Source organism: Perca flavescens, chromosome 12, assembly GCF_004354835.1.
Source record: "Perca flavescens isolate YP-PL-M2 chromosome 12, PFLA_1.0, whole genome shotgun sequence".
Lineage (NCBI taxonomy): Eukaryota > Metazoa > Chordata > Actinopteri > Perciformes > Percidae > Perca > Perca flavescens.
This window is the reverse complement of record NC_041342.1, coordinates 6835856-6852337: the sequence shown is the minus strand read 5'-3', so window position 1 is coordinate 6852337 and position 16482 is coordinate 6835856. Positions and strand designations below refer to the sequence as shown.

General features: G+C 42.7%; 1 protein-coding gene across 5 annotated transcripts; it reads left to right on the top strand.

The window, feature by feature from the left end:
• Nucleotides 1-363: 363 nt before the first annotated feature.
• Nucleotides 364-15850, top strand: LOC114565130 (AP-2 complex subunit mu-A). Of its 5 annotated transcripts, none has more exons than XM_028593007.1 (13): nucleotides 364-677; nucleotides 2198-2336; nucleotides 8181-8446; nucleotides 9115-9197; nucleotides 9812-9817; nucleotides 10030-10165; nucleotides 10838-10982; nucleotides 11317-11334; nucleotides 12403-12525; nucleotides 13330-13465; nucleotides 13688-13785; nucleotides 14187-14298; nucleotides 14693-15850. In XM_028593007.1, the coding sequence occupies exons 2-13, from the start codon at nucleotides 2263-2265 to the stop codon at nucleotides 14825-14827; spliced, it is 1332 nt and encodes a 443-aa protein (XP_028448808.1). In that variant the 5' UTR covers nucleotides 364-677; nucleotides 2198-2262; the 3' UTR covers nucleotides 14828-15850. The 5 variants fall into 5 exon arrangements, with proteins under 5 accessions (XP_028448808.1, XP_028448809.1, XP_028448806.1 ...); XM_028593008.1 differs by having other exon boundaries at nucleotides 365-769; nucleotides 12406-12525; XM_028593005.1 differs by having other exon boundaries at nucleotides 365-769.
• Nucleotides 15851-16482: the final 632 nt, after the last annotated feature.

Genomic DNA, 16482 nt, shown 5'->3' with positions numbered 1-16482 from the left:
CCTGGGGTCATGTTTGCCTTTTTAAAGGCGGTGGATTCCAGACTGTCCAAGATCAGGAATGTGAAGGTTAGGCAATCTGGTGCACAGATGTGTGTGCAGGCTGTGGGTATTTGTAAAAGATCAGCCTGTGTACATTTAGATTTGCTTTAGAACTGAATGACCTGATACAAAATGTTTCCTGTTAGGGGAGAACTCCTGTAGAGAGGTAATTTGATTCAACTTGGGGGGAAAAAGTAGAGCTGGATTAGATGGACTCTGCAAGAAAAATTAAAACAACACCACCCACACAGCCATTATTTTGAAGGACAAACATACACAGGGAATTCAGTTTATTTTTTTTATCCTATTCACTTAAGATGGGAGAGCAACTATCCGCCTCTGGAGCTAGGAAGAAATACAACTGTGTTATTTAACAACATTTAATTAAGCAAGTTGGATACATGCCAGCATGGTCCCAAGTCAATTTTTTTGCTGTATAGTTATCATAAACATAACTATTAATGAAATACCACTAACCAAGGACAGTAGCCTTTGTAGCTTATCACAACAAGGCCTGGGTGCGGTTTACACATCGCTCCAGCCGCGCCTTTTCCTGTCACAACGGAACGGCTGTGCGTAAGGACGGCGGGTCAGCTGACAGCTATCGGAGGACTAGGAGGAAGGAGCGGAATTAGCGGGTGTGTGAACTGGGAACCTACTGGATCCTGGCATAAGCTATCCGAGGCCAAACGGGGAGCGAACGATTGGTGGCGTCCGTGAGAGAACTAGGGTAGGTTCATCTTAAGTCGAGGCGGTGACACGTTTCTCGTCAAAATGATCAACTGTAGCCCGGTAAGCGTTTAACAAAGCCGGTAAAACTGTTAACGTTACACACTCGGGGGCGATGCTAGCATTAGCAGTGTTAGCTGCCGCTCCGTTAGCTAACGTCAAGCTAGCAGCGGCAAATAGTATAACGGAATATAGGCTGTTTTCGCCAAAGCATACAGCATGGAATTTATTAAATATTTTATGTTCTGGGGGCAGTCGGTACTATAATTTCAAATTGTTAAGTTGTAAGTTTTCGATAATGAATAGTGTTGCATGTTAAATGGTCGTCAAGCTGTCTGATTTTCTTTTCACCGGAAGTCCATTTAGCATTCCGCACAGCTCGACGCTGGTTTGCTGAACATCACTGCCAGCTAGCCTGCTATCGTGAGATAAATTAGCTAGCTACCTCTCACTCGGTCTATTCTCCATCACTTCGATCTTAGCTGAAGGTCAAGCCTTCATCAATCTCGTAGCCACTTAAGAACGCTTCAAATGAAGCGTGTCGAGCCAACATTTCCCTCGCTCGTCAAGGAACAAATGAGAAAATATGAAAAATGTATGAACGATAGGAAATGGCCCGAGTGAGCAGACATCTTAACTTCGGCCAATAAAACGGCGATTGAGCCCGCTCAGGTCTTGTGCCTCGGTCACGACCCGGCAATGTCCATATGGGGAAATTATTTTACTGATCTTGGGCATATGATTGTGTTGTATACGTCCTCTGGTTACCGTGTGTTCATGTTGTCTGGCCCCTGTCTTCAAGGAATTACAAGCGTGTCCTTCATCCCCTGGTTTCCAGAAGCTTCATTCTTAAATAAGCACAAACTGCTATGATGAGTTGGTCTAAGCCGCAAGCAACGCTCACAACTGCACTGCCTCTACGTGGATTATGCTGTCTTTAGGGTTTCATCTTAATTTCGGATTTCATGTTCAGTCTACCAGATCCAGACTGCTCTTGGTAGTCAAATGCAACCCAGTAAGAGCAACAGATTTGTAGCTGGCTACTTGGTGACATCCTGCTTCAAACTGGTGGCCGCTAATCTGCTGTTAATCTTACTTTGGAAGGAAACAAGGATTTGACTGTGGTGTGTGGGTGGTGGTAGTGGAGTCTCTTCAGCCTTCATTGGAGTGATTTTTGACGTGTGTGTGTATATGCACATGCACGTAACAAATGAGCCAACACAGTGGAGCAGCTGCAGGGTATATTCAATTGGCAATAGAGGTGTGTGTGTGTGTGTCTGTGTGTCTGTGTGTGTGTGTGTGTGTCACACACGGAGAAAGCGGATGTGAGGGACAAGTGTTTCCCTGTACTGTTGGTCACTCCCTCATTTTTCACTGCTCTCACTTCTCTATCACCCATTTTCTTCCTTTCCCTGTTTCCTTTCTGCAGTCTCTGGCTCTTCTCAGGCGGGGTTTGGTTTCGCCATGGACAGTTGGGACTGAGAAGCAGCCACAATGATCGGAGGATTGTTCATCTACAACCACAAGGGGGAGGTCCTCATCTCCAGGGTCTACCGAGATGACATTGGGTACGTATCAGTGGAGCAAAGCTGCTGTAACATTACTACATTTTTGGGGACTTAATTTCAGTGAGACAGGCATGATCCAGCAGGGTTGGACAGGTTGGGATTGATTCCGAATGGATGAGAGCGGATTATGTCCCTCTGCCTAGCTAAATAGTTATATTTGTCTTTTTTTTATCTCCTCTAAAATGTGTTTAAAGAGTAGCTAAACCAGGATTACATTTAGGATAATGTTAACCCTTAAACAAACACAATTTGGTAAATTTAGAATAAATAATAGAATCCTTATAAATGAATGATAAAAACACAAGGCACTATCTAAAAAAAAAAACACTATTATGCACAATTAGGGAAAAAAAATAATGTCCAATATTTTTTATGTTGTATGAGGTAAACATTTGGTTCACTTGTGCTTATTAAACCGCAGATTAAGTGCAGCTGAAAAGCTCTTCCAAATGACCTCAGTGTTGATACAAGACACACGTTATTTATTTGTACCATATGGAAATTAGATAATGACAGCTGATAGTGAAAACCTTTTTTTTTTCTCTCAGTAAAGAAAATAATTTTCTTTGGTTTGGCATGGAGGGATGGGGAATACATAATTGCCTGGTTTAACCCTTGTGTTGACTTTGGGTCAGATTGACCGGTTTTCAATTTTTCTTTTTTATCATAAAATATGAGATGTAGAAATAAGCGCTGAAAATGTGTAGAAGAAAAATTTTACAATTTAAAACGTTGGAAAAAGCAAAAACAAACATAAGGCGTCAAAAACGTTGTTCAAGGTTGACATGAAGACAACACAAGGGTATAAAAAAAAAAAAACATGTTAAAATGTCTGAAAAAATATATAGTTAGTGGCTCACTTTAAATGTGGAAGTAAAAAGAGACCTAAAACTAACAACTGAACAGACATGAGCCTTTACGAAGATGCTGAAGATCTAGTGTTCGTGAAAAGGAAATAGTTTCCGCAGCCTAAGATGGAGGACTAAAAACACGGCCACGTTCTATCCAGTGTAGACTATCAACACTGTAAACAGTGTGGGTCAAGGTTTGGTATTTCACATGTGTCAGCGGAAAGGCTACAGCCACATAGATCCACATATCAGTGGACTCAACTGTGTGGACATGAGAATTAAACACTAAGTAATAATATGCTAAGATCTGACTTGCATACAGTCTGTCTTTCTTTCTTTCCTCTTCCTTATTTGCTCGCTTGTTTGTGACATGTTGATGCGATTCACCTGTAATGGATATATCATGTCTCCATGTTTACACCCAATTATCACTTTCTGTTTTGTGTAAACCAGCAACATCAAGATTGATGATTAACTTTATTGTCCCACAAAGTGGGGAGTTTGTTTCGGGCACTTAACCCTTGATGCGACCATATACAACGTGACACAAATTAGAGGTGTGAATCTTCACTGATCTCCCCATTTGATTACGATTATCATGTCTTTGATTCTTGTGTATTGTAATACACCACATGGTGATGCACAGTGCATATATTTTATTATTTCAAAAAAATAATATCACTGTGGTAATAACTACTCTACAAAGACCACACCAGTTCAGTGCCTTGTAGATTTACGCAGTGAGGGTTAGCAAGGTACAGTGAGGGTACAAGGGTAGACATTGATTTCCTAGTATCAATTATTTGGGTACACAGCAGCAGTGCTGCGTCAGTGGGTCATTTTTGGTGTAGACCCTTAAGGCATTTTAAAACATTTAATCTCTTTTTATTTATTTTTATATATATATTTTTTCAGTTTTTGCTGTAGGTGTAGGGTCCTTGGCACAGAGGAGACAGTGGATAAAGGCATTTCGGAGCTGTTCGGTGTAAAGCGTTGCATCAGCAGCCTGAGACGGCATTAAATAGTCTTGTTTAAATGAGATGAATGCAAGGTTTGGGACAGAATGACCTATGTGTGCGAGGATCCCTTTTGTCTTTTGTCCGGTTTCCTTCCAGGCAGCAGTCAGTAATGTTATTGTGGTTGCTTCATTTTTGCTTTTTACTTTGTCTAGAAGTAGGCTACTGCCAGTAGCACAAATAATGTACAGCTGCTCGCCTCTGCCTCCGCAAACGCAGCACATTGCGTACTGCAGAATAGCAATGAATACGTACAGTGGGGGAAATAAGTATTTGACCCCTTGCTGATTTTGCAGGTTTGCCCACTTACAAAGAATGCAAAAATCTACAATTGTAATCATATGTACATTCTAACAGTGAAAGACAGAATCCCAAAGAAAATTCCAGAAAATCACATCATATGAATTTATTAAAATTGATAACCATCTGATGAGGAAAAACAAGTATTTGACCCCCTGGACAAACAGCAAGTATTCTGGCTCCTACAAGCCAGTTAGTCTTTCTTTAAGACACAGCCCCAATCCGAACCAATTATCTACATCAAATACACCTGCCTCACCTCGTTACCTGTATAAAAGACACCTGTCAACACCCAAACAACCAGCATCCAACATCACCACCATGGGCAAGACCAAAGAGCTTTCTACGGACATCAGGGACAAGATTGTTGATCTGCACAAGGCTGGGATGGGCTACAAGAGAATCGGAAAGCAACTTGAGAGAAAAGATCAACTGTCGGTGCAGTTATCAGGAAATGGAAGAAGCACCACACCACCGCCAACCTCCCTCGGTCTGGGCCTCCACACAAGATCTTGCCTCGTGGGGTGTCCCTGATCATGCGAACGGTGAGGAATCATCCCAAAACCACAAGGGGGAACTGATGAATCAACTGAAGGCAGCTGGGACCACAGTTACAAAAGAAACGGTTGGTAACACACTACGCCGTCATGGATTGAAATCCTGCAGCGCACGCAAGGTCCCCCTGCTCAAGAAGAAACATGTACAGGCCCGCATGAAGTTCGCCATTCACCACCTGGACGACTCAGAAGAGGCCTGGAAGAAGGTGATGTGGTCAGATGAGACCAAAATAGAACTTTTGGCCTCAACTCAACTCGTCGTGTTTGGAGGGCAAAGAACACCGAGTACAACCCAAAGAACACCATCCCCACCGTCAAGCATGGTGGTGGCAACATCATGCTTTGGGGTGCTTTTCAGCCAAGGGGACGGGACAACTCCATCGTATTGAGGGGAGGATGGACGGGCCATGTATCGTGGAATTCTGGACCGACATCTCCTTCCCTCAGTGAGAGAGCTGAAGATGGGTCGAGGATGGGTGTTTCAGCACGACAACGACCCTAAGCACACCGCCAAAGCAACAAAAGAGTGGCTGAAGAAGAAGCACATCAAGGTTCTGGAGTGGCCTAGCCAGTCTCCAGACCTGAATCGATTGAAAATCTTTGGAGGGAGCTTAAAATTCGAGTTGCCAGGCGACAACCTCGGAACCTGAATGATTTGGAGGCTGTCTGCAGGAGGGTGGGCCAACATCCCTGCCGAAATGTGCACAAACCTTGTCACCAACTATAAAAAACGTTTGACATCTGTGCTGGCCAATAATGGCTTTTCTACAAAATATTAACATGCTGTTTGTCCAGGGGGTCAAATACTTGTTTTTCCTCATCAGATGGTGATCAATTTTAATAAATTCATATGATGTGATTTTCTGGAATTTTCTTTGGGATTCTGTCTTTCACTGTTAGAATGTACATATGATTAAAATTGTAGATTTTTGCATTCTTTGTAAGTGGGCAAACCTGCAAAATCAGCAAGGGGTCAAATACTTATTTCCCCCACTGTACTAAAAGGAAACCAAAATTGAATTCACTCCCTCCTAAACCACAGGTAATTTTGCTAAAAGGTGTAAAAAGAGAAAAAAAACTGTTTTCTTTAAGACGGCATATATTGATTTCATAGTATGAACAGTATAAACCAGAAAATCCCTTTAGTTTTGTCTGCACATCTCCACTGTGGCCACCCAGCATCAGTTGCTGTTGGTGAACCTCCCCGTTGCTGCAACAGCGCAGGATAAACCCGACTTATTATGTTGATGCAGTGGGTGAGCTGTAATGTTGTATTGACATCTGTGATCCCAATTGTTTTTATATTGCAACAGAGCTTTTAGTTATACTGTAGCTGGGATAGGAATAGATCCACTTGAAATAATGAAGCTGTTATGGAGTGATACAATCAATATGCTCTTGCCATGCTGTCATAACACACACAGATTAAAGAGCAATATAGTGCTGCTGACTTACAATGCTGTTACAATGATGGCGGCGTAATTAACACCATGTTACTCACTCTGTCTGTGTACATGATGCACGAAAATGTCTCTTGTGCATTTTTGTCTCTCTCCTCTTCTTTTACATCCTATTTTTCCTCTCTATGCTCTGTATCACCATTTTCCTCCATCTGTTCATCTTGGCCCCTGTAGGAATAGGTAAGAGATGCTCCAACCTATCAAGCATGACCGCCCCACCACCACCGCACCGATCAATGACCCCATCCCCACCCTTGAAATCCCCTAACTGCATGCCCATTGATTCCACAGTCAACTTCTGGAACTTCCTCTAAGCATGAGTCACCTGTCATGACATTACGGTGATAAATAAGCACCAGATACTAAGATACAACAGCCAGTCCAATCAAAGCCACCAAATGTAGCCTCTACCAGAGCCCTTCAATACTGTACTGTACTGCTCATAAACAGCTTTAGCACTTCCTAAGCATGTAGTCTGAGCATGGGAAATGATAGTTAATTTACTCCTCTCATCCTTCCTGCGCTGATAAGGTGTTGATACTTGTTAGTTGTGATATGGAAGCAGTCTCATGGACAAGTCCGATATCGTGGCAGTCTCGTAGACCGACATATTGTACCTTTTGTCTTCACTCGGAAGTCTCCACATTGAATGCCTGAACTTGCGAACGCAGATGTTGACGTTTAGATGCTTTGCGGACATAGTGTAAGCTGTATCTTTTAAACGTATGTAACATCAACCAAGAAGGCTTCCACCTGTATGTCTCTAGTCCATTTGTTCTTCATTGTAGCATTCAAAAATGGGAGTGGTTAAATTGTTAACCTGCGGGCTTGGTTCTTCTAAAAATTAATGTTATTACATTTTTAGATTAGATAATAGTTGTCTTTAATATCAGTAAGGTCGACAGTTTGTGCGATTTTAGACCTCCAGAAGTTCTCAGTAGGATTTGGTATTCCTGTCAGGACGTGCTGCATCCTCTGCACTAAGCCCCTGTTATTTCTAAATCCATATAAATCAGAGCTGCGTTTTCCCAAAGCATCATGGCACTAAGGTATACACATTTAAGACAAACGACATAACGTCACAGACATTTCATCGTTTTTATCAGTAGAACTGAATTCAAATGTAACCTGTTTTTTTTTTTTTTACTTTTTAAAATACAGAAAAAGTCCAAGTTAAGATCTGATTTGGACAATACATGGTTAAAACCTCTTTGTGTTCCCATGGAGTCCAGATAATTATGATGCTGTTGCCTGGGTGTCAGCCTAAACTCTCCGAGCCTACCCTCTCCCCCCATAGTAATTATCACCATTTACACAAAACAATGCTCCTTTTCTCTGTCTAAATGCACCAACTCAACGGGTCCTTTTCCAGTTGGTTGGAATATGTTTTGATTATTGCTTATCCATACGAAATGGGTGGATATGACGTTGATGTCTGGAGGGGGTTGCTTATTTTGAGTCCATTGCAGAACAGGATATCAAACTAGGCAATATTTTTCACATGATGTCACAGGGTGGGATAGTGTTAACGGTCTCGCTGTTTGTGTAAAAGTCTAAAACAATTCTCTCCAAATCCAAACTCAAATGTCTCTCTTGCCTTTTTTATTTATTTATTTATTTTTGTCTCCTCCATTTCTCTCATCCTCCCTCCCCACCTCAGGCGCAACGCGGTGGATGCGTTCCGCGTGAACGTGATTCACGCCCGGCAGCAGGTTCGATCCCCGGTGACCAACATTGCCCGAACCAGCTTCTTCCATGTGAAGCGCTCCAACATCTGGTTGGCGGCCGTCACCAAGCAGAATGTCAACGCCGCCATGGTGTTCGAGTTCCTTTACAAGATGTGCGATGTCATGACGGCCTACTTTGGCAAGATCAGCGAGGAGAACATCAAGAACAACTTTGTGCTCATCTACGAGCTGCTGGACGGTAGGAGGCGCTAATTGGGACGTTTGTGTGTGAAATCAGTGGCATCCAAAATCTGAGATAAATCTGAGGAATGGACTTGTCGTATGTAGTAGATCTTAAAGATGTTCCGATTCCGATAACTGTATCTGAAAGGCCTCCGATACTGCCTTAAAATGCTCGTTTCGGAAAATACTGTAGTATATGCACTGATCTGATGCCATGTAATTTTAGCCCGAAAGAAAATCTACTTTAAAGTAGTTTATGTTCTTTTTTCTGTTAGGACTGACTGTCAAAATGGATAATTAAAAGAAGTTCTATGGCATTAAATGTTTCACAAAAAGTTGAACCTGAGCCAGGTCGTACAACAAAGATAGAAATCATATCCCATCCATACAGGGATAGTAGTATACAGATGTTAAAATATATGACACACTGGTATCTGATCAGTACTCTGTATCGGCCGATATCCAAGTTCAGGTATCGGGAAGCAAAAAAAAATGGTATCGGACCATGTCTAGTAGATATTAATAGTGATGTTTTTTTGTGTGTGTGTTTGTCCTCCCAGTAAACATTCTATAAATATAATGTCTCACTCACTCAACCCTGGTTGTTTTCATCGCTACGTGTCCTAGTTTTTTCTCCTACCCATCTTATCTCGCATCGACGGTTATCTGTTTGTGCTCATACAGAGATTCTGGACTTTGGATACCCCCAGAACTCCGAGACCGGAGCTCTGAAGACCTTCATCACCCAGCAGGGCATCAAGGGACAGGTCAGCAAGAAGCCTTTAGTCCCAAATGTAATTTAATTGTGTCGCGAGAACAAGGATATACACAAAGTTGCCAAAGTTTTTGTTAGCTACACTTAACATCACAAGGTTGTAATGTTCAGTTTATGTTGAAACCGTTTTAGAGAAGTTAATATCCAACGTTGCGGTGATTTTAGAAACTGTAGTTTGTGGTGCTGTGGCACCATTGAATTGCATCACGCTGAGATTTATGTTCCTCATTTGTATTGGCGAGGGCAGAGTAAACATTAGAAACACATCGCAGTATCACTAAGCACCTGAAGAATCATCAGTGAATTTATGTGATGAGCCAATTTGCTTGATCTGGATTAGGTGGATAAAAACATTTTTTTTTTTTATTGGAGTGGTGTCAGTGATATCAAGCGTTATCGGACAGTGTGATGTAATGGTAACCACACTGCCAGTGAGTTAGAGTGACACCAGTGTATTGATGGAAATAACACTGTGGACACAAAACATTATAGTATTTAACTGCCCATCATCTCAACTGAACTGGTGAAAAAGTTAACCCCTAACCCTTCTCTGTTTTGTCTCTCCTTGTTCCCCACAACTGCCATCTTGGACACTTCATAATTCAGCACCAGGTAATAAACAACCTACTGAGATTCTAGCTCAGGAAAAAAAAGTCATTTTATCCATATAGGCCTATGAGCCATGTTACATTTGTTGGTGTTGGTGATCCCTTTTCATCGCCTTCTTTCCTTTTATGCCATTTCTTTCATTGTCGGGCTGTCAGGGCTGTCAGCCGCCTCCTTTTTGTTAGTAGTGATACAGTTCCTCTCTGTGTGTCTCCCAGACAAAAGAGGAGCAGTCTCAGATCACCAGCCAGGTGACGGGGCAGATCGGCTGGCGTCGCGAAGGCATCAAGTATCGCCGCAATGAGCTGTTCCTCGACGTACTGGAGAGTGTCAACCTGCTCATGTCCCCGCAAGGTCTGTTTACGTGGCCTCGCCAATCGGAGTGGGGAATGCTCACATGAATGATTTATTGACATCAACAATTAGCCAAAGACATGAAACCCAAAACTCTTAAATGGCGAACTACTCTTTGTTCATATTAACATTTTATATATATATATATATATATATATATATATATATATCTCATATACTCCTTTTTTAATATTTTTTTTTTTTCTCAACATATTTGTCAGAAGCAGACCTGGAGAGTGTCTGTGCATCATCGTAGTTGAAAGACAATCTAACTACAAGGTCCATTTAGTAGCTGTTATGATGCTTTCGATCATATCTCACGGTCTTCCTCAGCAGATGGGGTTCACAGTTTCAGCTACAAATGGAGAAAATGAAGTGCTTCTCAGTTACGAAGTATTCAAAATACAGGCCCTTTTTTTTTTTTTTTTTTTACTTTTGTGCTTAAAAACACTACTCCTAAAAGACTTAAAAGTGAAAACCAATTCCAGTGATTTTTGGTAGCATTGTTACCGTTTTTGTTGACATTTGGGTCTTTGATTTTAACTTTTTAAACAGAGTTTAAAGAGTTTTCAGCAGAGTTAGAGTCACCAAAACAACAAGTGGAGGAAAATATGAACTGTAGTCTGGCCAGTTTTAGACTCCCAAAGACCCATTATCTCCTGTCCTGTCCAGGCCAGGTCCTGAGCGCCCACGTGTCCGGCCGAGTAGTTATGAAGAGCTACCTGAGCGGAATGCCCGAATGCAAATTTGGCATGAACGACAAGATTGTCATCGACAAACAGGGCAAGGGAGCAGCATCGGATGACGCAGGGAAGAGGTGAGTGACGCAACACGCAGACCAAATTTGAATATCTGAAAATCAAGCGTATTCTGATAAGCTAGGCTGAAAAATATTTACAGATTTTGCAATTCAGTTTCTTTTGAGAATGGTGCTTTTTGTTGTTGTTGTATTATTTCCATCTTGAAAATAAGGAAATTCATTGTTGAGTCAAACTTTAAGAGGCCACCATGTCTGTTAGCCCCGTGTCTTTGTTATGAGTGTTGTCTTGCGGTTTGTAACAAGATGGGCTTTATAATTTTTTTTTTTCTTTCCTTTTGGATGCATCTCTCCTTTCTTTCCCTCTCTTTCTTTTCTATGTGCTGTACCTCAGTGATTTAGGGGGAGGAAGGTACTGTACTGACAAGTGTCCTCACCTTCTGTCACTTCAACACATAAACACACACACACACACACACACCTGTCTTGTCTAAGCCCTTTAGCACGTTTAGAATCCTCTCATGCACTCAATAGAAATCAAACGCGCCTTGTGTACATCTCGGTGGTTTTCTTTCTTTTGTGGAATGGTTTGTTAGTTTTTATTACACCACCTAACATCTCACAGGGACTGTTTGTTTTATTGCACAATAGTGTCATTAACCTCCACCGGGTTTTTCTATCTTCATACTAGTCTAGCAGTTGTGTCACTATTGGCGTTTTTCCACGACATGGTACCTGCTCGACTCTACTCGCCTTTTTTGGGTTTTCCCTGGTACATGCCAACAGGTACTTTTTTTTTATCCCCTCCGTTGAGGTTCCAAGCGAGCTGAGGCGATACCAAAATGTAACGTGAAAACCTGCTGACCACTGATTGGTCGGAGAGAATCGTCACCAATCACTGCGTCATCATTGCTAGCGACATTTTGAAATAGTTTTTTTTTTTTTTTTTTTTTGGGCTGCCTCCAGCTTCTTTTGAAACATTTGTCTTCTGGCTGTGGCAAACCGCCACGTGTCGAGAGTCAAAAACAACACACCTCCGACGTTCTGTGTGTGTGTCGCGTTAGGTCACGGCAGTTTCCTGCGGCGTCGCTATGACGACCAGATACTTACTGAGGCACACACTCACACATGAGGCAGTACTAAATCTGCAATGGGAAAAGGAGGACGGGACACCGCGGTCGAGTCGAGCAGATACCATGTTATGGAAAAACGCCATAAGTGTGCTTTTTGTATGGACAGCAATTGAGGGAGAGTGTTAGTTACATTGGAGAATTGGTATCGTATTTATTAGATATAGTTAATACTGATAAACAGGTGAACTAATGGTGTGTGTGTGTGTGTGTGTGTGTGTGTGTGTGTGTGTGTGTGTGTGTGTGTGTGTGTGTGTGTGTGTGTGTGTGTGTGTGTGTGTGTGTGTGTGTGTGTGTGTGTGTGTGTGTGTGTGTGTGTGTGTGTGTGTGTGTGTGTGTTCCTCTCCCAGCAGTGGGAAGCAGTCCATAGCCATCGACGACTGCACTTTCCACCAGTGTGTGCGCCTCAGTAAGTTTGACTCGGAGCGTAGCATCAGCTTCATCCCCCCCGATGGAGAGTATGAGCTCATGAGGTCAGTGGATGGGTTTTTGAAATCTTTTTTGAAAGCTTTTGTTTAGGGCAAGATACTGGCTCAATACTTTTTAGGCACCGACCCAATTGCCTCCCCCCAGTATCGAAAAATGCCTCTTCAGTACCTAAGGAGTGAGTCTCACTCAAGCGTCAGTGAGCCAATAAGCATGCAGCATGCTTCTACTAAGATCTTTTATAACTCTGCTGATTGGCTGTCTAACATTACACGTCGTAGGGACACGCAGGAAAAACTCTACGTTACGCACACGTAACAACGGGGCTCCCGTAGTAGGAGCTGAAAAATAAATGAAAAGATTTTTGCCCTAATGTATTTTATTTTTGTGTTTTTTAAAATGGATTTTATGAAATTCGTATCTTTCACGAACCGTATTTATTTTGGGGCATTTTTAGGCCTTTATTGACAGGACAGCTGAAGAAATGAAAGGGGAGAGAGAGAGGGGGAATGACATGCAGCAAAGGGCCGCAGGTCGGAGTCGAACCCTGGCCCGCTGCATCGAGGAGCTAACCTCTATATATGGGCGCCCGCTCCACCAACTCAGCTGTAGGCTGTCCAGACAAGAGCCAAATGTGTACACAGGCACACAGGGCATGATTGAAACGTATGCAAACCACATTAAAGGCATAGGACGTACGCTAGTTTGTGTCCACATTGGCCATTCCATCGTTTAATAAATAGTTGTAAGAAAGGCATGGATGAACACTGAAACCGTGAAATGGTTGTGTATGGTTTATAAAAACATAATTTTGTGACATGAAACCACTGTTCTCCTTCGCCTTCTTGCAGGTATCGCACCACTAAAGACATCATCCTGCCGTTCCGAGTTATTCCTCTGGTCAGGGAGGTTGGCCGCACCAAACTGGAGGTTAAGGTGGTCATCAAGTCCAACTTTAAACCCTCGCTGCTGGCCCAGAAGATCGAGGTGAGCTCTTATCAAATTCACGATGCTGATAAGATGCAAACTGCCATTCGCAGCACACACACAGCTCCTGATTTACAAACTGGTCAATTTTCCTCACGGCTTAAACGCGACCAAAATGTAATCCGAGACACTCTGGAACCGTTCTGAAAGGACGTGTGTGAAGTTTAACTGCTTTTTTTTAAGATTTAAAAGTTTTGCTCCTCTTCATTATTAACTTCTTAGGTGCGTATCCCGACGCCCCTCAACACCAGTGGCGTGCAGGTGATTTGTATGAAGGGAAAAGCCAAGTACAAGGCCAGTGAGAACGCCATTGTCTGGAAGTGAGTAGTAGCTCTGCCCGTACATTCGTGACATGCAACCAAACTCGCTGCTTTATGCTCTGTGTCGAGTCAATGATTAACAGCTGTTCTAACCTCTCACCCATGACTCTATAGGCCTTTTTCACGGCAGACATGTTGACGTGTCCTAGTAGGAAAAGCACGGGTGTATTCAAAAGCATTTCTGATGGCTGCATTCCACTTAGGAGAGGCCCTGGTGCTGTGCATGCTGACTCACTGAAATAGCTTACTGGGACACTTGATGGAATTGAGCCATTATCAATTTCAGCCGGGCTTTTTCTACTATGACAAGTCAAAATGTCTACTGTGAAAAAGGTCCATTCTGTTTTGTAAACGTATTTATTGTAAAGGTTTTAAAATGGGGTTCCTTTGTTGCTGTGTAGGATCAAACGCATGGCTGGGATGAAGGAGTCTCAGATCAGTGCTGAGATCGAGCTGCTGCCAACCAACGATAAGAAGAAATGGGCCAGGCCTCCCATCTCTATGAACTTTGAGGTCAGAACGCATTAATAGTTTATACCGTCTCTGCCTTCCTCTCAGTCGCACTTACAGTTTGTTAAATCTGAAACTGAAGTTAGTTGATACAATGTTTCCCAATAGGGCTTTACATGCTTAAATCGGAGACATTTCTATGTACAAAAGTGCTGCTCAGCTTTGCATTTAGCCTAGTCGGCAACCAAACAAATGGACTATGGATTAAATGTGATCCCAGTATCAGTCATGCAAATCACAACTTGCTTACTGTTTTAAAAAAAAACAAAAAACACACACACTTCCTGCTCAGAGCTGGCTTGATTTTCACACCCACTGTAAGAACCAGCGACTTGTGTGGCCTACAGCTCCCAGCATGCCCCAACACGTCCCAACCCTCCTCTTCTCGTCTCCGCAGGTTCCTTTTGCTCCCTCTGGTCTGAAGGTGCGCTACTTGAAGGTGTTTGAGTCCAAGCTCAACTACAGTGACCACGACGTCATCAAATGGGTGCGGTACATCGGCCGCTCGGGCATCTACGAAACGCGCTGCTGAAGTCGAACTCCCCTTCAGGCAGCGAACTGACCACTTTCCTCCCATGTTTCCTGTTTTTTCTTCTGTCCCCTTCCTACTTTGTCTCTTTCCATCCCTTATATCTTCTCTCATACACCCCCACCCACCACAACCTTCGCCCCTTCCTAAGTAGGTGTTGGAGATTGAATTTACATCGTTAAAAAAAAAAAAAGAAGTGAATATGATATAATGCACAGATATATGCAAAATGTGAACCATTGTATCATATGTATCTCGTAGTGATGAGTAAACCTGTAAACCAACTGGTGTCCGAAAAGGAAAAAGATGAGTGATGCAGATGTGGACCAGGGGGAGAGGTCTGGAGGCGCCTTTGGTGTCTTTTTAGGGGTGCTCTCTTGTGTTTATTCAGTGTTATTATTCCACCATCTACTCTCCAGTTAGAAGTCCCACAAGTCCTAGCGGTAATCCCTGGTAAGATGATTTGTAGCTGTTGTAGTTTAAATGAATCCCGATGTAGTTCCTGTGTACGAACTGCTGTCTCCGTAGAGTCTGCCCTTTAAATCGAGATGCATTGTCTGTGTATTGTGGACCGATTTGATATTTGATTTTTTTTTTTTGGGGAGGGAACGATCATTTGGATCGAAAGTCTCGATTCCAAGTCTCTTATGGGTAGCTGGTCAAGAGAAGGGAGTGATAGTGACCAAGCTGTTTTTGTGCTATCTGGAGAGTTTCTTTCCCTTGCTATTTTTCCACTATTAGTTTTACCAGCATTCAGTAAGTAAAGTTAAAGCATAGCGGAGCACTCTTGACATCATCCCGTTAAGCCAGTTTGTGACCCAAATGTCCCGTTTCCGAAGCACCAAGATCTACTTTGTCACTTTGTTTTGGTTTCAAAAGATACTTTGGGGACATGCGGCACTGGGCGAGTGTTTGCAGTGAGGTGAGGTCTCCCCCTGGTGTTTGTCTCGTCACTGTCTGCTTCTTCATGTTTGTAGCCCTGGTGACCGTTCTGTCCAATAAAATCTGACTATGTAACCAACCCCACCTACCCTCTCTCTTTTTGTTTGACTTCTATTATTTTCAGTGGTCTTTACTCTATCATAGCCACCGTTTCCTCTCGATGTCTAAGGTGGGGGAAGGGGTGGTGTAGGAACAATGGATTTGGGGCAGTGGTGGTTACAACATGGCTCTGGCTAGTCTAGTTTTCATCCTGTCCATTCATTTGACAAATATATTGTAATTACATCCTAAGCAAAACTCATTGTGGGACTGGCTCTAGTGGCTGTAATTCTGCACCAAGGCTGAATTTCAGGAAAGAGACTTCCGATACAGTATTAGGGGACCACTAAGGTCTATATAAAAGCATCCAAAGAGCACCATGTCATGGGACCTTTAACAACAACCTGTTTCACAGCCTAAATATGAAAACTCTTTGCTTCTGGGGGAATGTCTGAGTCTCAGTCTGCAAATCTGCCATATGTCTGCTTTGAACATCAGGTAATTGCAGTCTAAAAAAAAACACTTTCCTGTGTTTTTGGTTTGGCGCACAACTAGGCGGGCCAAAATTTATTGTGAACCAGGATTTGGCCCGCAGGCCTCGAGTTTGACACATGCTATAGACTGTCCAGGTTTAAAGTGACCACCGGTATGAACTCGGAATGAATACTCAACTCATG